At 45.8% G+C, this 24,336-nt stretch overlaps 1 protein-coding gene across 10 annotated transcripts in view; it reads right to left on the reverse strand.

The window, feature by feature from the left end:
• Nucleotides 1–24,336, reverse strand: part of huwe1 (HECT, UBA and WWE domain containing E3 ubiquitin protein ligase 1) — a 279,725-nt gene that overhangs the window by 109,827 nt on the left and 145,562 nt on the right. For 8 of the 10 annotated variants that reach the window (XM_072246462.1, XM_072246463.1, XM_072246464.1 and 5 more), the window contains 15 exons: nucleotides 24,052–24,321; nucleotides 23,444–23,596; nucleotides 22,720–22,764; nucleotides 21,096–21,223; nucleotides 19,745–19,826; nucleotides 19,435–19,611; nucleotides 18,045–18,213; nucleotides 16,595–16,950; nucleotides 14,886–15,081; nucleotides 13,267–13,434; nucleotides 11,197–11,342; nucleotides 10,379–10,445; nucleotides 5,840–6,054; nucleotides 3,989–4,200; nucleotides 1,087–1,269 (listed from right to left, as the gene is read on the reverse strand). In XM_072246462.1, the coding sequence (XP_072102563.1) occupies nucleotides 1,087–1,269; nucleotides 3,989–4,200; nucleotides 5,840–6,054; nucleotides 10,379–10,445; nucleotides 11,197–11,342; nucleotides 13,267–13,434; nucleotides 14,886–15,081; nucleotides 16,595–16,950; nucleotides 18,045–18,213; nucleotides 19,435–19,611; nucleotides 19,745–19,826; nucleotides 21,096–21,223; nucleotides 22,720–22,764; nucleotides 23,444–23,596; nucleotides 24,052–24,321 (2,567 nt within the window). The remainder of the gene's footprint in view (nucleotides 1–1,086; nucleotides 1,270–3,988; nucleotides 4,201–5,839; nucleotides 6,055–10,378; nucleotides 10,446–11,196; nucleotides 11,343–13,266; nucleotides 13,435–14,885; nucleotides 15,082–16,594; nucleotides 16,951–18,044; nucleotides 18,214–19,434; nucleotides 19,612–19,744; nucleotides 19,827–21,095; nucleotides 21,224–22,719; nucleotides 22,765–23,443; nucleotides 23,597–24,051; nucleotides 24,322–24,336) is intronic. The other 2 variants (XM_072246465.1, XM_072246460.1) reach the window with 1 other exon arrangement.

Consider the following 24,336-nt stretch of genomic DNA (forward strand, 5'->3'; position numbering starts at 1 on the left):
GTAATACACTCAGCTAAATCATTCTACTGCATGACAACAGGACAAGTACCCGCACAAAGAGAAATAAAAGCAGGTGTAGCAATTATGTGATCACTTGAGTCAAGTCCCAGGTTCTTTATTTCTTATGTATTTATTGATCGATTGATCAAGATGCAGTGTGGAACAGGCTCTTCTGGTCCAACTAGCCCCACTGCCCAACAACCTATCGATTTAACGCTAGCCTAATCACAGAACAATTTACATCGACCAATTCACCTACTAACCGATATGTCTTTGGACTCTGGAAAGAAACTGGAGCACCAGGAGGAAACCCATGCATTCACAGGGTACAAACTCCTTACAGGTGGTGTCGTAGTTGAACTCCAAACTCTGATACCCCGAGCTCTAATGGCATCACACTAACCGCTATGCAACATGGTGCCCTAAGGGGTCATCTATTGGTGGGTCCCCAGGGCACTGGAGAGATGAATCCTCAATCCACAAATTCTGATGTAGTGCTGGCATGGGTAAGTGGTGGCTGTGGATCATGATTAGGTGCCTTAGGTTAAACCCTGGCCGCTGGTGCCATGTGAGGAATTTTTACATACTCTCTGCTCCCGTGTATCCCTAAAACACAAATTAATTTCTTTGATCACAATAAATTGCCCCATGTGTTGGTGAGTGGTAGAATCTTGGGGGGGGGGGGTGAGACTTGGGCAGAATGAATAAAAGTATAATTAATGTAGCATTGATGCAGAAGGATAACAGCTCGCCAGTACAGACTTGGTAGGCTGAAGGACCAAGTTCTGTGCTGCGACGTGACAGGATGGTTACAGTGGCTAACCTGTGCTGTGCTGCATACTTTGATTTATGAAGGTCAATGTGACAAAAGCTTTTTGATTGCTCCAATTGCATCTGAATTTTCGCAATGCGGTGATCACATTGATAATATTAAACTAAAATAAGATATTTTGTTTGTTCTGTATGCCTTAGTGTAAAAGATTGTTTTTCTTGTGAATGCTACTTATGCGATGGTGCTACAAGGAAACTTTTCTTTCACTGGTGCAGACATGGCTTGACTTTTGCTGTGACGGGGCAGGAAGTTACCTCGACAGGTCCAGGCTGTGCGGAACTCGAGCCAGGTCATTCACCAGCCCCTTCTTGAGGAAGAGCCGAATGATGTTGTTCATACCGTTGTGTTGCGTCTTCACGGCATTGCTGCTGTAGAAGCTCGAGGTGGACGGGCAGGACTCCATGATGGTACTGATGATGCACATCACCGCCTGCAACCTGGAAGAAGGGACCACAGGTGGGACAAGGTCAAGATACTGACCTCCCAGGCAGATGGGAGGCTACATTATTTATTAAAATTTAGAGATACAGCACAGTAAGACCTAATAAGCCTGTGCTGTCCAATTACACCCCCATGATCAATTACCCTACAGATCTTTGAATGTGAGAGGACATCGTCAGACAGAAGGCAGAAGAAGTCTAGGGCTGGGTAATAGCTTCCTCCCCCAACATACAAGCATACCCTGTCTGAACGACCTACCTCACTCTCCAACTCACAGACACTCTCATTCGGCACTGGTCACGTTTCATTGTCTATTGCTGCTGTTTCACATACTTATATGACTGCTTGTTTTATTATAATAGTGCCAGTAACATTATACTGATTTTATATAAATATGCTTTGCACCTGTCAACCTCCAGGCCGTGCTACTCATGGACTTGTGCCAATATTATTTTGTGACTGTATGTGCTAGATTGTAACTATATGTGCTGTATGTACTGTGGTTTGCACCTTGGCCCCAAAGGAACGATGTTTTGTTTAGCAGTCTGCATGTGTATGATTGAATGACAGCAAACTTGAACATGGAACTGGAATACCCAGAGGAAAGCCATGGAGACACCAGGCAAAAGTAGTATGTCCTTACAGATAGTGGTCAAGATTGAGCTTATACACTTAGGAGAGGGGTCAATAGTTTGTCCAGCCCACCTTTAATATAACTACTGTTGACCCAATTGCAACTGCAGCACACATTGTTCCCTCTCTTATTGGGAACCTCCTCCTACTCTCTCTTAGTGGGAATCTCTCGCTCCATTTCAAAGATAAAAAGGCCTTCGTATCCACTTCCCAAATTGCAAAAGCCAAAGAGACTCCCCATTTAGAAATGGCATGGTAATAGGCTTTCTGTCCCAACGAGCTTGTGCTGCCCAATTACCCTACTAACTCACGAGTCTTTTGGTATGTGAGAGGAAAGTGAAGCATCCGGAGGAAAGCAACACAGTCACAGGAAGAACGTACCAACAGTGGTGTGAATTGAACCGGGGTCACTTGTGCTGTAATAACGTTACACTAACTGTGACTGCACCGTACCGCCCCTTAGGAACCAATGAATACAAATTTTGTTGATGCTGCAGCAAGACAGGGCATCGGACTGAGCGGTGCCACAAGAATGTCTCATTCAATGTCAGCAAAACACAGGAGTTGATCATTGACTTCAGGAAGGAGAAACCGCTCAACTGTTCGGTTCTTCAACGCTGGCGAGGATGTGTGCTTTAACCACTCTGTCAACACCCATGACTGTGTGCCCAGGCTCGGCTCAAATGCTTAAATTTCAGATGGTGATGAGAAGGAACACAGGAGCAAGACAGATCAGCTGGTTGACTGGCTTCATAGCAACAGCCTTGCACGCAACATCAGTGAGACAAAAGAATTGATTTTGGGCTTCAGGAGGGTTAAGACGAGGGAACACACACCAGTCCTCGCCAAGGGATCAGAAGTGGAAAGGGTGAACAGTTTCAAGCTCCTGGGTGGCAATATATCTGAAAATCTATCTTGGCCAAACATATTACATCACCAAAGACACTTGCAAATTTCTACAGATATACCGTGGAGAGCTTTCTAATTGGTTTCATCACTGCCTGGTATGGTGGATGGTGATGGGGGAACGGACAGCTTCACAGGAAAAAGCTGCAGGAAGTTGTAAACGCTAGGTTCATCATGGGCACTAGCCTCTCCAGCATCCAGGACAGCCTCGATGCCTTAAAAATATGGCATTCATCATTGAGGACCCCCAATGATTCTAGAATAGCTTCTTCCCCTCTATCATCCGATTTCTGAATGGATGTTGAACCCATGGACACCAAATACCTCAGTACTTTTTTTTATATATAGCTGGGGTAGGTCATGGAGCTAAGTACCTATTAAATGCTCCCAGTGGCGTGTCTCAAAAAACTTTTGTCAACCAAGTCCGGCTCCTAGCCTTCACATGCGGCTCAGCTACCAAGCTGGTGGATTAATTTCTACGGACAGAAGGGGCAAAGTCAGCGACTAGTTTTAAGCACCAGTAAGCTTCGGGCAGATGGGGCTCGTCAGCTGTGGTTGCCAGCTCATCTAGAAGGAGAACTCTGATCTCAAACCGCCACTGCTTTTCGTCTATACCCACTCATGAAGGCTTTGGGAGTAAACCCAGAGGAAAAAAAATCAGGAACTGGAGTCCCTAAGGCAGTCCTACGTTGAGTTCAACACAGATTGGCAACCTCTGTGACACTGCTGGTGCAAAACTATTGGTCTCGGTCATTGCTTTGACTTCTTCAAATGCACGGAGAGGGGGAGCTTGCTACATGGGTAACAGCTTGCTCTCCATATCGTAGAGCCCTGGCTTGCGCATCTAGACAACTAGGACGCAACACCCATGGTCAATCTTGACTGACGGAGGCCTCATCGTCATCATGACCGCTTTGTACAATGATGGACAATCTTTGGTTCTAATTTGGTCTTTCTTTGCATAATTTTCTACAATTTAAGACAAATCTGTGCCTTTCTAGCGAATGCTGCTATATGATGCTGTGTGCATTGTATGTGACAATAAATTTGATTTTCAACTGATCCCCACCAGGATCAAGGCATTACAATGCAGTGAGATACCATCGGGAGTAGACTAAACCACCGTATCTCAGTAAAAAAAAATCAAAAGAAAACGTAGCGTGAGACACTCATTACCTGGCATGCTTTTCCGTGCTCTCCGCCATCGCCAGCGCTCTACTGAGGGCTGCTTTGACCTCGTTGACTAGCGCAGCCTGAGCCTCTGTGCTTTGTGTCGCTGCTGCCAGGCTGGCCAGGAAGAGGCGGGCCAGTGCTGGGGTGTCCTTGTCCCCCACGTTCTGGGTCTGGGGCAGAAGGTGATCCAGGACGAAGGCCAGGACACTACAATCCTGCCACAGGAACGAGAATTCACAAAGATTAGGAGAAAGGGCAACGAAGTGGCAGATGGAATACAGTGGAGGGAAATGTACAGTCATGCATTTTGGTAGAAGGAATAAAGGCACAGAAGTACAAAGTGACTTGGGTGTCCTCGTGCAGTGTTGGCATTCATTTCCAACATACTAGAATATAAAAACAAGGATGTCATGCTGAGGCTTTACAAGGCGTTGCTCAGACAACACTTGGGAGTATTGAGAGTAGTTTTTGGTCTCTTAGCTAAGAAAGGACGTGCTGGCATTGGAGAGGTCCCAGAAGAGGTTTATGAGAACGATTCCAGGAAAGAAAAGTCTATAACCCTCTGTAGCCTCTTGCCATTCTGGGCACACTGGAGGCGAGTATGAGGAATGCTTGAAGGCTCTGGGACTATACTCGCTGGAGTTTATAAGAATAAGGGGGGGAAATCGCATTGAAACCTACAGAATATTGAAAGGCCTAGATACAGTAGACATGGAGAGTATGCTTCCTACAGTGGAGGGCACAGACTCAGAATACAAGGACTTCCCTTTAGAACAAAAATGAGGAAATGAGCCAGTGTGGTGAATATGTGGAATTCATTACCACAGATGGCTGTGGAGGTCAATTTATTGGGCATATTTTAGGTGGAGGTTGTTAGATTTTCAATTAGTGTGTCCAAGGTTATGGGGGTGTGGGGGGGGGGAGGGGGAGAGAAGGCAGAATAGGGTTGAGAGGGATAATAAATCAGCCATGATTGAATGGAGCAGCAGACTCATTGGGCTGAATGGCCTAATTCTGCTCAACGTCTTATGGATATTGACAGTATACAGATCTGGGCTGAGAAATAGCAGATGGAGTTCAACCAGGAAAAGTGTGAGATGATTCACTTTGGAAGGTTGAATTTGAAGGCAGAGTTTGAAGGGTTAATAGCAGGATTCTTAGCAGTGTAGAGGAACTTGATAAAGTTGATAGAGTGATTAAGAAAGCCAAGAGGCAATGTCGTAACTCTATAAAACCCTGGTTAGATCAGACTTGGAGTATTGTGTTTAGTTCTGGGTTCCTCATTATAGAAATAGTGTAGAAGCTTTACAGAGGGTGCAGAGGAGATTTACCAGGATGCTGTCTGGATTGCATGGCATGCCTTCTGAAGAATGTTAAGTGAGCTGCGGCTTTTCTCTTTAGAGTGAAGGAGGATAACTTGATAAAGGTGTACAAGTAAGTAAGAGGCATAGATCAAGTGGACAGCAATGGACTGTTACCTGGGACAGAAATGGCTAACACCAGTGGGCATAATTTTAAGGTGATTGGAGGAAAGTACAGGGGTAAGTTTCTTTACAGAGAGTAGTGAGTGGGTGGGATGTTCTGCCAGGGGTGGTGATACAGGCAGATGCATTAGCCGATTTGAGACTCTTAGATATGCACGTCGATGATAGAAAAATGGAAGGCTATGTGGAAGGAGAGGGTTAAAGTGATTTTCATGTAAATCAAAAGGTCGGCACAATATTGTGGGCCGAAGAGCCTGTACTGTTCTATGTTCCATTTAAGATCGGAGACATGGGGTTTAGAGGGGAACTGAAGGGAAATTTTTAATGCAGCCCACACATGTCCCAAAGTACCACTAAGTAATTCTCTCACCTCTTTGATGAGTTCTGACTGACCAGCCGTGTAGTTGTAGCCAGCGATCAGCGTGGCAATGCCGATGTACGAGCGCACCAATTCAGCCAGAAGCCGCAGGATGGTGGATGTTGGCATGAGGGGTTTGGTAGCTTTTGCCTTCTGCTTCCCATCTTCGGACGCTTTATCTCCATCCTTGTCCTTTTTACCGTCCCGGCTCTCCTCCGGTGTGGAGACTGTGCAGTAAACAAACAGAAAGAGGATTGAAATGGTCGTGCAGTACAGACACTCAGAGGAATAGCCTGAAGACCCTCACTCAAACATTTAGGAACAGCTTTCTTTCCTTCCACCATTAGATTTCTAAACGGCCCATGAACATTATCTCATTTTGTACTATTTATTTGAAATGGATAGATATTTATGTATTGCATTGTACTACTCCCACAAAAAAACTAATTTCTATCATAAATTGTAAGTGCAGAGAAAATTCATAAATCAAGGTATTCAGTACAGAACTTGGGACGTTACAATTAAGTTGTATAAGATGTTAGTGAGAGCAAATTTGGAGTATTGTGTGCAGTTCCGGTCACCTTCTTCACTCAGACAATGTGGAACAACTGGTGGATGTGGGTTCAATTTCAACACTTAATAGAAATTTGGATATGTACACAGATGGAAGGGGTATGGAGAGACGGGGTGCAGATTGATGGGACTATGCAGAGTAAGAGTTTGGCATGGACTAGGTGGGCAGAAGGGCCTGTTTCTGTGCTGTGGTGCTTGATGGCTCTGTATTTTAGTGATAAAATCTGATTGCGACAGGATGGCTAAGGCACTCCAGGAGCCAACAGACAAAATGGGTTATCAAGTCAACGGGAGTTGTGAGATTGGGTGAAGATAGAGAAAGAGAAAGCAGGGCTTTAAAAGAGTGACAAGGAAAGGAAGGATGGAAGTGAAAAGGCACCAGAAAGATCAGAAGAATTGTACAATGGCCATCACAGATAATTGAGACGCTTGAGGATCAGACAGAAATGGAAACCTACTGATCTTTGTTGGGAGTTTGAGGAGATCTGGTCTGTGCAATTTTATATAGCTGATTCAGACTGGTTGCATCTGCCTAGTTTGGAGCTTCCAATGTGCCCAGGATGGCAAGAGGAGGCGAAGGGTTGTGGACTTAGCCAGCTCCAACATGGGCACGTCTCCCCACCAACAAGGGCAACTTCAAGACACAATGCCTCAAGGTGTCCATCAAGAAAGGCTGTTAATATCTGTGACATACTCTCTTCTAGTTAATGCTATCAGGGAAGAGGTACAGGAACCTGAAGACACATGCTCAATGAGTCAGGAACAGCTTCTTTCTCTCTGGCATCAGATTTCTATATGGTCCATGAATCCATGAACACCAACTCGCTATTATTTTATTTTTACTAGTTATCTCTTCTGTAATTTAGAGCAATTTTAATGTTTGTGAATAACATTTCACATCATCAAAGAAAGTGATTTATAAATGTTTCTGGTTCTGCAGGTGATTGCAGGATTGCTTTTAAAACTTCAAACATGCACTCAGTGGCTACTTTATTAGGTACACCTGCTAGTTAATACAAATACCCAATCAGCAAATCCTTGAAGACAAATGCCACCTTTTTGAGACATCACCTTTTGAAGATGTCCTCGTTGCTGGGAGGACTAGTGCCCATGATGAAACTGGCTGGGTTTGCAACTTCCTCCAACCCCGTGCAGTTGTCCCTGCATACCAGTCGGTGATGCAATCTGTTAGAATGCTCTCCATGATACACCTGAAGAAATTTGAGTCTTTGCTGACATGCCAAACCTCCTCAAATCCCTTACCAAATGTAGCCACGGTTGTGGCCTCTTTGTAATACGTTAAGCCCAGGACAAATCTTTAGTTTCCTGTTGTTTCCCCTATCTATGTTCATAATAGGCGTAGCGTAGCAGTTAGTGTAATGCTGTTCCAGCGCCAGCAACCATTCTATCCTGCCGCCGTAAGGAATATGTACGTTCTTTCCATGACTACGTCGATTTCCTCCCGGCGCTCAGCTTTCCTTCCACATTCCAAAAGTGTATGTGTTAGCAGTTTAACTGGTCATGTGGGTATAATTGAGCAGCTTGGGCTTGTTCAGATGATGCTGAGCTTTATAGGGCAGGGGTCCCCAACCTCTTCTGCACTGCGGACCGGCTGACCCGGGGTGGGGGTAGGGTTGCCAACGGACAAGAGTAGAGCCAAATACGTTGTTTATGCAGAGAGACTACAATGAGCATGAAGCCTTGCGCGGGCACAGTACGCATGTGTGCTTTGCGTATGCGTGTACGTGCCGATGTTTTCTACAAATCGTTTTTGGCATTCTATTGGGGGTGGGGGGGAGAGAGGGATGTTAATCACGACCAGAATATAGGTGATAAGTGTCTAATACACTCACTTTCGATTCTAAAAGGGTTTATCTAACGAATTTAATATTAAACACACAGCGCATATTTTCCACGCATGAATATAGTGATAAGTCAATTATCAGGGAAGGACAGGGGAGCTTGAAGTAAGTGTTGAACGAACTTCCAGTAGAAGTGGTACAGGCAGGTTCGATATTATTTAAAGAAAAATTGGATAGGTATATGGACAGAAAAGGAATGGAGGGTTATGGGCTGAGTGCAGGTCGGTTGGACTAGGTGAGAGTAGCGTTCGGCACGGACTAGAAGGGCAGAGATGGCCTGTTTCTGTGCTGTAATTGTTATATGGTTATATAAGTAAGTCAATAGCATCATAACATTTTAAGTAACGTTTGGATATTAAACATATTTTCCCCGTATGAACATATAAAATCATTGCGACACACCAATATCGCTGAATCAGTGGGAGTCCTGGGCTGAATGCTCGTTTCCCTGCAACAAGATGGTCCCATCGAGGGGTGATGGGAGACAGCGATACTCGAACGGGGTTCCTTATGTCCAGTCTATTATGCAATTTGGTTTTCGTTGCATTCATTGCAGAGATATGTTGGAAATGGAAGCAACGTTTTCAGTGCTTTCGTGGCTATCTCAGGATATTTAGCCTTGACCTTGAGATCCAGAATGCCGGCAGAGATGTTAGGTCAAACATACTTTTCAGCCCACCGTCATTTGCAAGCTCGAGGAGTTGATCTTCTTCCCGTGCTGACATGGATGACGTGCGAGTAATGACCTCGCATGTGGGCATGACAAGCAATGAGGAGAGGTGCAGCTGACTCCTATCGCCAAATCATATCGTTTCCTCGCGGCCCGGTACTGGTCCGCAGCCCGGTGGTTGGGGACCACTGTTATAGGGCATCGGTCAGACCACACTTGGAATATTGTGATCAGTCTGGGGCTCCTTATCTAAGAAAGGATGCACTGGCATTGGAGGGGATCCAGAGGAGTTTTACAAGAATAATTCTGGAAATGAAAGGATTAAATATAAGGAGCAATTGAGCTTGTACTTGCTGGAGTTGGGAAGAGTGCGTGGGGGGAGGGGGGGTGGTGGCATCTAGGATCTTAATGAAACCTGTTGAACCTGAAAGGCCTAGATAAAGTGGATGTGACGAGTATGTTTCCTATAGTGGGGGACCGACCAGCTGGGTCGTCTTCTCACAGTCCCATCCGGCAGGAGGCACAGAAACCTGCAGCCCCACATCACATCTTGTGAATGTTGTATATTTGATGCTATATGCCTATGATGCTGCTGCAAGTAAGCTTTTCATTGAACCTGACAAAAACCTTGAATTTGAATGAGGTACATAATTTTGTCTTAAATTTAGATTTAGAGATCTAGCACAGCAACGGGCCCTTCTGGACAATGAGCTCACACCACCCACTTACACCCATGTGCCCAACTAATCTACTGACCCACATGCCTTTGGAATGTGGGGGGAAACATGAGCACCTGGAGGGAACCTGCATGGTTACGGGGTGAACATACAAACTCACGAAAGACAGTGAAGTGAATTGTACATACGTCACTGCCATCGTAAGGGTTTATGCTGATTGTGTTGTGACCGTACTTCTACTAATTTACTGCAATAGGATTTTAAAAATTTAGATGCAATACAGTGACAGGCCCTTCCGGCCCGACAAGCCCATGCTGCTCAATTATACCCACGTGACCAGTTAAACTGCTAACACATACGCCTTTGGAATGTGGAAGGAAAGCTGAGCTCCGAGAGGAAACCGACGTGATCATGGAAAGAACGCACATATTCCTTACAGCGGCAGGATAGAACTCTGGTTGCTGGCGCTAGAACAGCATTACACTAACCGCTACGTTACGCTACGCCCATTATGAACATAGTTAGGGGAAACAACAGGAAACTATTCCCCGATAGATAACACCTGATTTAGAGTAAAAGTGAAGACAGATAAGAGGGAACTCCTTTACCCAGAGTGCGGCGAGGGCCCGGAACATTGTAATGAACACTAGAATAGTTTAAGACATTGAGTGTAATGGACCAAGAGCTTAGTGAAGCATCGATCAGGAACTGGGGCAGAATGTCCCATTTCAATGCTGTACAACCTATGATCTCCACAAATGAGACTTACCTTCTCCTTGAGAAGTACCAGGCTGGCTGGCATCAGTCGCTGCACTGTCTGCGACAAAGACCTGGGTCTGAGAGAAGTGACGTTGAGTTAATAAATCTTACAGCTTCAAAATGCATCAACTTTACCTCTCTTTCTGAAGCACAGCTCAGAAACCAATGCAGGACAGGCCTGTTGCTGTATAATACTTTAACACCGGTTCAGAACTGGTAGGGACGATCTGTCAGTTTTACACCAGGGTACAGTACTGGTGAGGATGGTTCTGTTATTGTGTAATACTGGGTATGGCACTGATTAAGATAGGTCTGTCACTGTATAACACCGGGGTACGGTACCAGTGAAGAGAGGTCTTTCACTGTATAACATTACGGTACAGAACCGGTGGGGATTGATTACTGGTCTATACCCTGGTGTTATACAGTGACAGACCTGCTCCCTCCATTCAGTATTCTTCCTCTGGGAAATAAACATTAAATGTAGCAGCTTCCATACTACAGTAGTATAACGGACCACTCCACCATGACCACTCTTCAAGTTACGCCAGGAGAGAACCATTCCCATCAACTGGCCCTGTGTAATATTGTGGATAAGCTGCATCCCCCAGAATGGAAGCATGGCACTCCACCTCCACAGGCTGTGTCTCAGTCACCCCACCCCCCACCCCCCACTCCCAGCTCGTCTAACTGCCCCTCTCAGTTATTGCAGGTCTTCAGTGATAGGGCCTCCACCTTCTTACAAAGAGCGACTGATGCTTAGTGCCCCCTCTACTGGTCATCCACACATCACTTCTCCCCCTCCTACACCACAAGGGGGCTACTTACGTTGATGGTGAAGCTCTGCTGGGAATCGAAGTCACTGCCCTGCCGAGTCAGCGAGCGATACTGCTGGTACATGTCATCACCAACGTCCTGAAGCAGCTGGCTCAGTTCCTGATTGACACTCACCAGCTTCACCTCAACCTTCTCCGCTGCAGGCAAGGAACAGAGAGGAGAGGGTCACTCAGCAGGGCACAAGCTCTCCAGCCCAAGCTGACCATCAACACTCATAAAACAACACTCCTTTTATTCTCATTGCACTCAGCTCCTCCGAGATTCGTCAGTTCAACTGTGCATTTTAGGGACAATCTACACTGGCAAATTCATAAGACCATAAGAGTTTGCTCCATCATTCCATCATAGCTGATTTATAACCATATAACAATTACAGCACGGAAACAGGCCATCTCGGCCCTTCTAGTCCGTGCTGAACTCTTACTCTCACCTAGTCCCACCGACCTGCACTCAGCCCATAACTCTCCATTCCTTTCCTGTCCATATAGCTGTCCAATTTAACTTTAAACGACAACATCGAACCTGCCTCAACCACTTCTGCTGGAAGCTCATTCCACACAGCTACCACTCTCTGAGTAAAGAAGTTCCCCCTCATGTTACCCCTAAACTTCTGCCCTTTTCCCCTTTCAATCCCATTCTCCTGCCTTCTCCCCATAACCTTTGACACTCTTACTAATCAAGATCTTATCAATTCCCACTTTAAATATACCCAATGCCTTGGCCTCCACAGACACCTGTGGCAATGAATTCCACAGATTCACCACACTCTGGCTAAAGAAATTCATCCACATCTATTTTAAAGGGTTATCTTTCCATTCTGAGCTGTGGTCTCTGGTCCTAGACTTTCTCAGAGTCCATAAAAGACCTGGAACATATACAATGACTTGGCTTCAACAGCCGACTAAAACAATGAATTCCACATATTCAGTACCCTCTGGCTAAAGAAATTCCTCATCTAGGTCCTAAATGGACATCCTTCTATTCTGAGGTTGTCTTCAGGTCTTAGACTCCCCCGCCGTAGGAAACATCCTCTCCATGTCCACTCTACCAAGGCCTTTCAACATTCGATAGGTTTCAATGAGGTCACTCCTTATTCCTCTGAGTACAGTCCCAGAGCTATCAAACGCTTCAAACTTGTGTGAATCTCCTTTGAACCTCCTCCAATGTCAGCACATCTTTTCTTACTGCTCATAACACTCCAAATGAGGCTTCACCAGTGCCTTATAAACCCTCAACATCTCTTGAAACATTGTATTTGCCTTTCTTACCACCAACTCAAACTGCAAGTTAACCTTTAGGAAACTTGTACAAGGACTCCCAAGTCCCTTTGCACCACAGATTTCTGAATTTTCTCCCAACTTAGAAAGTAGCCTGCACCTTTACTCCTTCAATAAGGTTCATGATCATAAACACTTCCCAACATTTTATTCCATCTGCCATTTCTTTGCCTTTTGGTGCTGGGGCAAGGTTTTAGATTTCTGGATCTCAGACTAAATAACATACCTTCACCTTCCAAAATGCCTGCTTTAATCACACATTGATTTTCAGTCATTTATGGATAAACACCATTCAATGTGAACACAATCCAATTTATCATCTCAAAAAAAGACATTCTACTTTTCTGTAGCATCTGCACAGACATAGGCCCTTCGGCCCAACTCATGCATGCTGACCAAGTTAATGATGAGAAGGAATTTCTTAATCCTCAATTTGGCAGGATGAGAACCTCCCCTAAACCTGACTTGATGTGTAGGGAGCTCTGACACTCATGAAGAAAACAGGGTGAACAAGGACTGTTAGGCTGGGTAACTGCTCTTTCCCAGCGCACAACCTGTACACCCTATTTATGACAGAGCTAGTAGCATTACAGTATATTTAACACATATTTAACTGTATGTTGAAAAAGCACTTTGTGCCAATTTGCATAAAGAATTCTTATTATCTGTCAGTATTATTTTCTGTGCGAAATATGATATATGTACTGCGTTTTGTACCTTGTTCCCAGAGGAACATTGCTTTGTATGGTTGAATGACAATAAACTTGAACTGGAAAAAACATACCTTCATCTGGAGCGTGATAAGCCGATAGTGCATTCAGCATGTCATAAATGACCTCCTTGATCGTGTCTGGGATAGTTGGAAGCGGCGAGGGCTTCACTGGGGTGGTTTTCACCAGCTGCACAGCATTGGGACCCTTGATGCGCAAATTCTCAAACTCATCATCAGAGGCTGAAGTGTCACAGAAAGGGAGACCTTTCAGTTTACTAGTGAAAGCCAGAGGCTAAATAACACATTGCTGAAGCAATCCAGTCCTGACCCTAAACACTCTCAATGCAGAAAATGTAGTTGCTGGTTTATTATTGTTACACAAAGAACCAGTGAAAACCCTTTGCTTGCATGCTATCCAGGCAGATTATTCCATACAGAAATACATTGAGGTAATAAAGAGAAAACAGAATGGAGGTCATAAATGCAAGAGCAACACACTCTAATGCTGGAGGAACTCAACTGGATAGTCAATATCTATGGGGAGGACTGTATCTATGGAGTCAACACCTCAGGCAGAGACCCTTCAACAGGTTGAATGATCTTGATAAAGGGCCTTGGCTTGAAATGTCAACTGCTTATTCCTCTCCAAAGACGCCGTCTGACCTGCTGAGATCTACCACCATTTAAAAAAAAATTTAGAGATACAGCCCTTCTTAGGAATTGGTCCTTCTGGAATACTGAGCCATGCTGCCCAGTAACCAATGGATTTTAACCCCAGCCGATTTACAATGACAAATTAACTTACTAACCTGTACCTCACTGGAATGTGAGGACAGGAAGGAACATACAAACTTGCTTACAGAGGATGTGTGAATTGAACCCCCACGCCCCATGCTGTAATAGTATTGTGCTAATTGCTACTCTACCGGTGCACCCCATCTTGCATGTTACTCTTTGAATACAGTTACAGCAGCACAGGTAGACAAGGGCAAAGGGCCACAACGAGGTAGAATGGGAGATCAAAGGTTATCTAAATTTACAGCACCAGCAACCAGAATTCAATTCCCACTGCTGTCAGAAGGAGCTTGTACATCCTCTCTGTACTATGGATGCTTCAGTTCGTTCCCACATCCCAGAGAAGTATGGCTTAGGGTGAGTAAGTTGTGGACATGCCCCCAGCACATCACTGGACCGTGTTAGTTCTTGAGCAAAGAACACACTTCCCTGTATGTTTCAATGTACATGTATCAAATTTTTTTTAAAGCCTATCTTTAATCTTTAAGGACACGAGAAGTCTTGCAACAGTGGGATACAGTCCGACCTCATCTGGTTTTGGCTTATTTTATTAATCACCCTCATTCCATGCTGCCCAATCTTGTGAAAAAGATTCTTATCAATCCCTTCACAATTTCTGTGTTTTGAGCAGATCACTGTTCTAAACTGGATACCCCCTCCCATCGAACTAAAGCTCACCATCCACCCACATCACAGCATTAGAGTCATAGAACACAACAGATCAGAAACAGGCCCCTCAACCATCATGTTCTTGGACCAGAGGGGATAACGTCACTTTGCATTCAACATTTAATTGTATGCCAGCTAGAAAATGAAACTCAGGGTTGTATATAGTGACATACATGTACTTTGACCTTTGACATGTTTGATGTAAAAGCATCTTGATCTTAACTTACCGGTTCCATTTCCTCGTGGAGCGGGAAGGGCTATCCTTATGCAATTCTTTGCCACCTCAGTGAAGATGTCAGGGTTCCTGCAGGCAGCTGGGCCCAAGACCCTCAGGATATAATTGATCTCCCGGGAGCCCAGGCTCCCTGACACCACGCCAGAGGTCGTGCTGCCAGCACCGCTAGTGGCAGCTGAGCGTACCACCTGGGAGACAGAGAAATTCCATTTCAGAATGCAGGGAAACATCATCCGCGGTGGGGGGGGGAGAAGGTAGAGCTCGCAGAGATCCCCAAATACACCAATGATCTTACCGTCATGCAGCACATTAAACCTGGAATATAGGGTGCTGAGCTTGATGCCAGTAGTAGGAAAGTTACTGCAAGGGCCAGATACATAGGACCTCATTAGAGATAGCCAACAAGACTTAGTGTGTGGTGGGTCATGTTTAACCAGTTTTTTTCTTTTGAGAGGTTTACCAGGAAACTGATGAAGGAAAGGCTGTCGATGTTGTCTACAAGGGTTTTAGCAAGATTTTTAACAAGGTACAGCATGGGGGATTCATTAAGAATGCTCAGTCACTTGGCACTCAGGATGAGATGGCAAACTGGATCTGACAGTCTGCAAGAATATGGCAAGTGTGCATGCAGTCCGGTGATTGTCTGGTGAATTAATTGGGTTCTTCTGCATGGAGTGCTCTTCTTTGGCTATCGAGTGGGCATGTTTTTTGTCTCGCCAGCCCCACTTCATTCCCACACTGTAACTTGCACAGTGGGAACCTTGACTAATAAGACTCAGTAAAAACAGTTAATCCTTCAGCTCTGTTGCCATTCTTGTACCGCGTTGGTTCTGCCAACCACGGCAGTTCAGTGGGAAGAGTCTCAATATGCTCTGAGGCAATCAGAGACTGATCTTAGTTAAGCTGACAGAGGGCATTTTCTGCATTGAAGAGAAAAGGGCCAAGAATTCAGGGAATTTCCAAGTCTGGGGCTTGGACTGACTGCCATTGATGATGTCAGGAGCGTTGAGGCGGGGCAAGAAGAAACAGAGCTTTGAGGGAGAAGTCAATTGAGGAATCTGACTACCATCTGTATTTTAAAATCAACCGGTGGGGGAGGTCAAAACCGAGAAGCAAATGTGATTGGGAAATGTACAATGGGGGCAGGAAGTGCAGAAATTTGGATGAGTTCAGGCTGGCAGAGGCAGGATGTTAGCCAAGAGAATGAGGGTGATAGGTGAAGCCAAGGAGAAGGCTGCTGCATTGGCGACCTGGGTTTGAAGCTGACGTGGTGTGGCCTGTGTCTACATGTGCTGCGTCCACGTGGGTCTATCCCGCCGGATTAGCTCGAGCTACAGTTCCCTCCTACATCCCAATGATATGCAGACCAGAAGGATAATCAGCCGATGAGAATTACCTCCAGTTTAGGGAGGTGTGGTAGAATCCAGGAAAGACGATTAGAAAGTGGGGAGAACACCATTCGGAGTCCCGGACCCCTCACTTCAAGCTAACAGGGACACAGTAGGTCAAATGGACACCCAAAGAAATTCAGAACGGCGGGAGCAACCCATTTAAGTGGTGGAGAGGATGGGATGGTTCAGACACATGCCACTGTTGCCCTTCTTCATGTCTTTACCCACCCCCCCCCATGCACCTCGAGCCCCCTCCCACAGAACTAAGAGTATTAATGCTGGAATGGGACGGTGGTGGGCTGCTGCCTACCTTCTCCATGGTGTGCTTGAGTGTGCAGGGGTCCTCGATGACATGCCGGAAGAGCAGGGTGACGAGTGGTGTGAAACCATTGAAGCCGGAGCCCTGTGTCAGGCTCAGGATCATGCGGGTGCTGCCCAGCTCAGCAAACATCAGGGCACACTTGTGCTCACGGGTTAGCCGCAGGCAGAGGCGCAGGGTGGCGTGCAGCGTGTCGGGGTCCACTGGAACGCTGATCATGCTGACGCACGAGCGAATCAGCACCGTCATCTGCTCCTCAGTCAGTCCCTGGATGACGATGTCATTAGCCTTCACCTCTTCCCTCGGCTCCTTCTCCGTTGTGGGCTCGGGCGGGGGAGGTTCCGGATCTTGAAAAGGACAACAAACAAAAACAATTTTCTTTTGTTTGTACACAAACTATCCTTGAACAGAGGGATCTGGGAGAACAAGTCCCTGGTTTCCTGTAAGCGGTGTCACGAGTAAGCAGGGCGGAGAAGTGAGTGTTTAGTCAGGGCACTGAGCTGGAGTATTTTGTCCCCATTATCTTTGACGCCTTGACTAATTTACAAGCTATCATCCTCCATTTTACCATTGAGCACATCCACAAGGCGGCAGTATTCATCATCAAAAACCCCACCATCCAGGTCATGTCCTCCTCACTATGATCACTGGGGAGGTGGTACAGGAGCTTCAGGTCCCACACCACCAGGTTGAGGAACAATTATTATATACCATCAGGCTCCTGAACCAACGTGGATGACTTCTCTCAGTTCAACACTGAACTGACTCCAGACACTATAAACTCACCTTCAAGGACTATAGCTCACGTTCTCAGTATTATTTTATTTGCTTATTATTTTTTAAATTATGTGCACGATTTCCCCTCTTTTGCACTTTGGATGTTTGTTAGTCTTAGTTAAGTATAGATCTTCAGAAATTCTAGGCATTTATTTTCCTGTAAATCCCTTCAATAAACCATTGATATATACATATTTTGACAATAAATTTACTTTAAATTTTAAAATATACTGAATGACTTGGCCTCCACACATTCACCACCCTCTGGCTAAAGAAATCCCTCATCTTTGTTCTAAAGGGATGTTCTTCTACTTTGAGTCTGTGCCCTCTGGTCCTAGACTATCTCAATATCCCAACGTTGAAGACATCCTCTCCACATTCTTTCTATCTAGGCTTCGTAATTATTCGACAGGTTTCAATGAGACCACACCCTCCACCATTCTTCTAAACTTCAGCAATTCTAAAACAATGTTTCGGATCCTGCGCTCTCTTACTGCTGACAGGTAGCGGCAGGAATTGGCACTGTCAGGTGTTACACTAACGCTACACTACCGTGCAGCCCATGTATGGCCTTGACCCAAAATGCTGAGAGTTCCTCTCTTCCCGCAGACGCTGCTCGGCCCACTGAGAGTTCCAGCAGGTTGTTTGCTGCTGGACATCTTACCAGAGGTTTTCTCTTCGGTGGGTTTGGGCTCGGGTTCTTTCCCCTCTTCCAGGGTCTTCTCCAGGTCCTGGACAAACTGCGAGCTGCTTGTCTTGGAGTTGGCCTCCTTCCTTGTCAGCCGTTGCAGAGTCAACATCACCGGCCGCCTGTTTCCTGTCTCTTCATTCACCTAAGGAGCAGGTTTTAGAGAGTATGGGTCAGGGGTAGCAGACAGCAATAGTTTATAGCAATATTAAAGGAGAAACATATTGGCATTTTTATGGAGCTTTTCATCTCCAAGTGTTTTACGACCCCCTGGACTACACGATGGCCACAGGCATCACTGTACCTGTACATCCTGGTTCAACTCACTGGGGTGCTCAACCTATTATCCAGTCATCTTTGGGATGTGGAGGGAAATCGGAGCGCCCGGAGATTGAAAACAATAAAGTGACAGAGAGAACAGGCAAACCCTTTACAGACAGCAAGTAATTAAATCACAGTCACCGGCGCCATAACAGCATTACACTGACTACTGTGCTAACTGTGCTGCAATTTGGTTTATTATTGGTCACATGTACCAAGATACGGTGAAATGCCTGTCCTGCATACTGTTCAAACAGATCAGATCATTACACAGTGCATCGAGGTAGAACAAGGCAAAACAATAACAATGCAGAATAAAGTATAAAAGCTACAGAGAATGGTGCAGGTAAACAAAAACATGCAAGATCCCAACAAGGTATTTAGACAGACACTTAGCATGCAAGGCATAGAAATATATAATTCTAATGGAGGCAAATGTGATGGGTCAGTATAGACATGGTGGGCCAAAGGGCTTGCTTCTGTGCTATACAGCTCTGAAACTATAATACAGGCCACCCGTGGGTTATAGCAATTTTGTCCTTAGAGAATTCACAAATCACTATCAGGAAAAAATAATATTCTTACAGAAAAACAAAAAAAGACAAATCTTGCTAATTTTTGTCAAATTATGGAAAATAGCGATATGGACGTGTTTTCTTGGCACGCAACTCCTCTCTAACGCAGATACTTGCAAGTCTGAAGATTCCTATTCGTTAGCTCCCAGGCACCTTTAACCTTGGTAGCTTTTTGGGACAGGATGCTGTGTTAATTATGTTATCGATAAATAATAACCTGCCTGTGGATTTAAAATTACAAACTCCCTGCCTGGCCGTTCCTCCACCTGAACGGGGTTGGGGGCCTTTGAGTTGGTTAAAAGGTTGACATAAAACTGTGGGCCAAGAGGTTCGTATTGGGCTTTATTGTACGACATTCTATACATCTTCCCGTCACCCCCATTCCTCTGGCTCCTCCTGGATCCCTGAAGTCTGCTTGACTTTGTCCACCTTTCACCAAGTGCCCAACGGGTGCTTGGGGGCACACTTACCTGCACCATGGTGTTGAACTGTACAGTGTAGCGCCGCCGGCCGGCCGTGAACCTCACACTGGTCTCCCCCATCCTCCACGCCGCGTCGATGGTGCTGTTGTTGCTGGCACTGTAACTGCACCACCGCCCCGACCGATCATCGAACCAGCGCCAGTTATTTCCCGTTGGCTGTAGGAACTAGGCAGGAGAAGGAGGAGGGATAAGCAATACTCTGTTGAAACCACACCTCCCTCTCACACTGGGATGCCAAATGGGAGCGTGCTCCTCGCTCAATGCAGCTGTCAAACCCTGTGAGACATTCAACACTCACCTTGTTCATCTGTGCTCTCCTCTTTGAGGACACTGACATCTTCTCATAGAAGTCTATCAGCAGCAGAACAGGAGTTATCCACCTGAGGAGGGTGGGGGGAGGGGGAAGGAGTGGGTGGAGAGAGAAAGAGGGCAGTCAAGAAGAACTTCACTTCCGAGCTCTGATCTAAAAGTCGAAGTCCATGCGAGCATGAGGGCCGGTGACTCAGCAACAAAGCTTGAGCTTCCATCATGGGTGGTTGATGGGAAAGAGTCATAAAGAAAGCTTTTGGCACACTGGCCTTCAGAAATCAATGCATCGAGATGGGATGTTAAGTTGTATAAGATATTGGTGAGGCCTAATTTGGAACATTGTGTGCAGTTTTGGACACCTACCTACAGGAAGGATGTAAACAAGGTTGACAGAGTGCAGGGAAAATTTACAAGGATATTGCTGGGTTTGGAGGACTGAGGTATAAGGAAATATTGACTTGGTTGGGACTATATTCCTAGGAACATAGAAGACCGAGAGGAGATTTGATAGAGGTATACTAAATTATGAGCAGTATGAGTAAGGCAGGCTTTTTTCCACTGAGGTTGTGTGGGACTACAACCAGCGGTCATGGGTTAAACATAAAAGGTGAAAAGTTTAAGGGGAACATAAGGGGAAACTTCTTCATTCAGAGGATCGTGAGAGTGTGGAATGAGCTGACAGCACAAGTGGAGCACGTGAAGCTGATTTCAACCTTTAAGAGAAGTTTGGATAGGTACACAGATTGTGGAGCTATGGTCCCAGTGCAGGTCAATGGGAGTAGGCAATTTAAATGGTTTCAGCATGGACTACATGGGCCAAAGGCCCTGTTTCTGTGATGTACATCACTATGACTCTAATGAGATTGAGAGGGAATAACAAATCAGCCATGCTGGAATGGTGGATGAGACTTGATGGGCTGAATGGTCACAGGGAGAATGTATAAACTCCTTACAGACAGTGGCAGGAATTGAAGCCTAGTCACCTGTACTGTAAAGTTCTGTGCTAACCACTACGCGACCGTGCCACCCTAACTTATAATTTGATTGTATACACTGCTTACATGTCTTATGCTGGGGCATGTGTACATATATTATAGATTACAGACTCGTGAGTGGGTTGAGTTAGAAGTTTGCAAGTGACAAATTATTGGTTTGATTTATGTTTTCCTTGTGAATACAGCCCTGTGCTTGTAACAATAAACTTGAGGTATGGCAGGAGGAGATTATAAGGCACCTATGGGTGTGAGAACACTCCAGCTGGAAGTCTTGTGAGAGAAAATTGCCCAGGAGATGAATAAAAGGCACATCTCCCTCACTTCCATCCAACCTCCAGCACTTACTTGGGTGTGTGCACCTCCTTCTGTTCCTTGGCAGCCTGAAGGCACGGTTGGGCCACCTCCAGCAACTTAATCAAGACATCCAGTATACCGCTCGTCTCCACAATCCTGGCACAGGTCAGCTTGAGTTCCTGTAACAATAGGCAGGTGGTTTAGGAGCAGTCCCCAGCTAAAGCTGGCCACAGGCATCCACAGTTTTTCAAGCAGGCCAACTCCTAGCATTTAACAATTACTCATCACGGGTCAAAAGGCATGATAACTGCTCTGCTCATGAATGCAAGGAACCGCAGAGAGCTGTAGACTCAACTCAGCACATCACAGAAACCAGCCTCCCTTCCGAGGATTCTGTCCACACTTCTCACTGCCTTGGTAAAGCAGTTTGAAGAATTAAAGACCCCACTCACTCTGGACATTCTTAATTCTTCCCCTCTCCCACTGGGTAGAAAAAACAAAAGCTTGGAAGTGAATAACACCGAGCTAAAGGACAGCTTCTACGGCATGCTGATTTAATACTATTTAATGGTTTCCTAGTACGAAAAAATGGACTTGTGACATGACAGTCTACTTCATTCTGACCTTGCACTTTGTTTACCTGCACTGCACTTTCTCTGTTACACTTTATTCTCCATTATTATTTTATCTTGTACTGGTCAACCAAAAGATCCAATCACTAACTGCAGCCACCACTTACCCGTGCCCACACTGCACCAGAAGTCGTGGATCCTGGATCGGCCTCTACAGCCACAAGAGGACCCATCATAGACAGCCCCTTGGAAGAACATCTTACTCAACTCAAATGATCACACACTAACTTGTGTTACCGCAATGCACTGAGTATGAACAGTATGCAAGACTAATTTTCCGCTGCATCTCAGTAATGTAACAATAATAAACTTATTCCAATTCTTCTGGTGACCTCTCATAGCTCACACTCTCTAATCTAGACAGCATCCTGGTGAACCTCTTCACACCCTCCCAAAATCCTCCACACACAGTCCTCCACTCCTTGCATTTTCATGTGTTTACCAGACTCTCAAAATCCACTGTTCCATCTGCTTTCACCATAAAACACAGGAACAGAATCAGGCATTCAGCCCATCACATCTGCTACACCAATGAATTATCACCCCTCTCAATCTCATTTGCCTTCCTCCTGTAACCTTTGTCACTCTCACTAATCTATAACCTATCAACCTCTGCTTAAAATATACCCAATGACTGAGTTTCCAGAGTTGTCTATGGCAATGAATTCCAGAGTCATCACCCTTTGGCTAAAGAAATTCCTTCTCATCCCTGTTCTAAAGGGACAGGCTTCTATTCTGAGGCTGTGCCCTCTGGTCCTAGACACCCCCACTATGAATGGACTTGTGAATGGGTGGCTTGGCCAGGCCGAGGGGCAAAGCAAACAGGACATCTGCCGCACTCTGAGTAGCCAGAACTTGAGGGGCAGTCTTTCAGATAGTCAAGTAGAGGCTACAACCTCTGGCAGCCCTGACAATAGAAATGGCAGGTGGCTGGGTAGTCAGGTGCCCATTCACTCTTCTGTCACTGCTGTTCCTGTGACCATCCCTCACACATTGCTGCCGCTCCGACTGACAAACAGAACAGAAAGGAACCCTGCAGTTACCTGAGGACTGCCTGTACCCTGCAAGGCTTCTTTAGAATTCCCAATCTGTCGAAAAAATAAAGTGTAGTGTAAAACATGGTGCCGGGGCGTGTGGTAGAAGCTGAAATGAAAGCAATGTCTAAGAGGCATTTTGACAGAGGGAGGTAGGGAAGATTCAGATTTATTTATCACAAGTATGCTGAAACACAGTGAAATATGTTCCGTCTGGGTTAACATCCAAGGGAGTACTGGGGGCAAGTGTCGCCACGCATCACAGCGCCAACATGGCACACCAACCCCGTTTAAAAGAACACCGGGAAATGGAGGGATATAGACCACATGTAGGCAGGTGGGCCTAATGAGATTGGCAGCGTGGTCAACACAGACACGTTGCTCCAAAGGGCCTGTTCCTGCTCTGTACTATGTTCTAAAATTGCTGAAGACTACCCAATCCCAATGAGAGATGACATTCCCCTGTAATCTGCTCTGGTTAATTGGTGACCACTAGGCAGACATATTTCGACATTCCTTGCCACCTTACAAACGGCCATTTACCGACACTGGGGAACCACCTCCAACATACCGCATGGGGACCTAACGTGGCAACTAACAGCACAGCTCTCTTTCCATCCCTAACACCCACACCATCCTACGGCATTCTGTGCATTCATTTCATTGACCCCCTCCCCCTGCCCTGAATAAAGGGCCCACTGGCTCTGAAGTACAAAGGATGTGAAGCGGGTACCTCAAACAGCAGCGTGAGCAGCAGGATCCTGGTGGCAAGGTTGGATGCTTGCGGCAGCGTGGCCATTTGGCTCGTCCATTCCGCCACAGTCTTTGTGTCGCTCGTGGTCAGGGGCAGTGCTGCTTTGATGAGGACATTGGCAGCTTCCCATACCTGTGGAGAGAAACGGCAGTGATTTCAAGCAAATTTGTGAAGAATGAAGAATTAACAGAAATCTTATATGTAATTCACTGTCTGTTAACTGGCTTTATTTTTTTGGTTTGAATTTGTTCTGGATAATGGACTGTGGAACCATTTGCTCGCCCACAACTGCCATCGGGGACAAGGTACAGGAGCCTGAAGGCTCAAACTCAATGCTTTAATCGAAGCATTTTTGAACCGATCATGAGCACTACCTCGTTTTCCCTCATTGCAATTGTAATTTATGGTAATTTTTCATCTGCCATAAAACAAATTTCACAACAAACGTCAGTGATAATAAAGCTGATACTGAGGACTTGTGTATGCAACCAATCTGCCTGGATGGCACAGAGCAATAACTTTTCACTGCATCTTGGTATACATGTCAATAATAGTTAGTTTGAAAATTGGCGAACACGGAAACTCACCTGCTCCACAACCTGCTTCAGGATCAGGTCCCTGTAGTCCGCTCCATTGCGCTTGACGGCGGTCATGATCAGATCACAGACGCGGTACACTGTGTCCGGCAGCTCATCCAGCAGGTGGAAGCAGCCAGGCAGCATCTTCTCTGTGAACGCATTGAGCTCGTCGGGCTCCAGGGGCTCGGCATCCTGGTACCGCTCCAGGCTCTTCACTTCCTCCTCCTCTTGCTTCTCACGGGCCTTGCGCTCTTCCTCCTCCTTGCGACGGGCTGCTTCCTGGGGCGGAAGGGC

The sequence above is a fragment of the Mobula birostris genome, chromosome 29 (assembly GCF_030028105.1).
Source record: "Mobula birostris isolate sMobBir1 chromosome 29, sMobBir1.hap1, whole genome shotgun sequence".
NCBI classification, from domain to species: Eukaryota; Metazoa; Chordata; class Chondrichthyes; order Myliobatiformes; family Myliobatidae; genus Mobula; species Mobula birostris.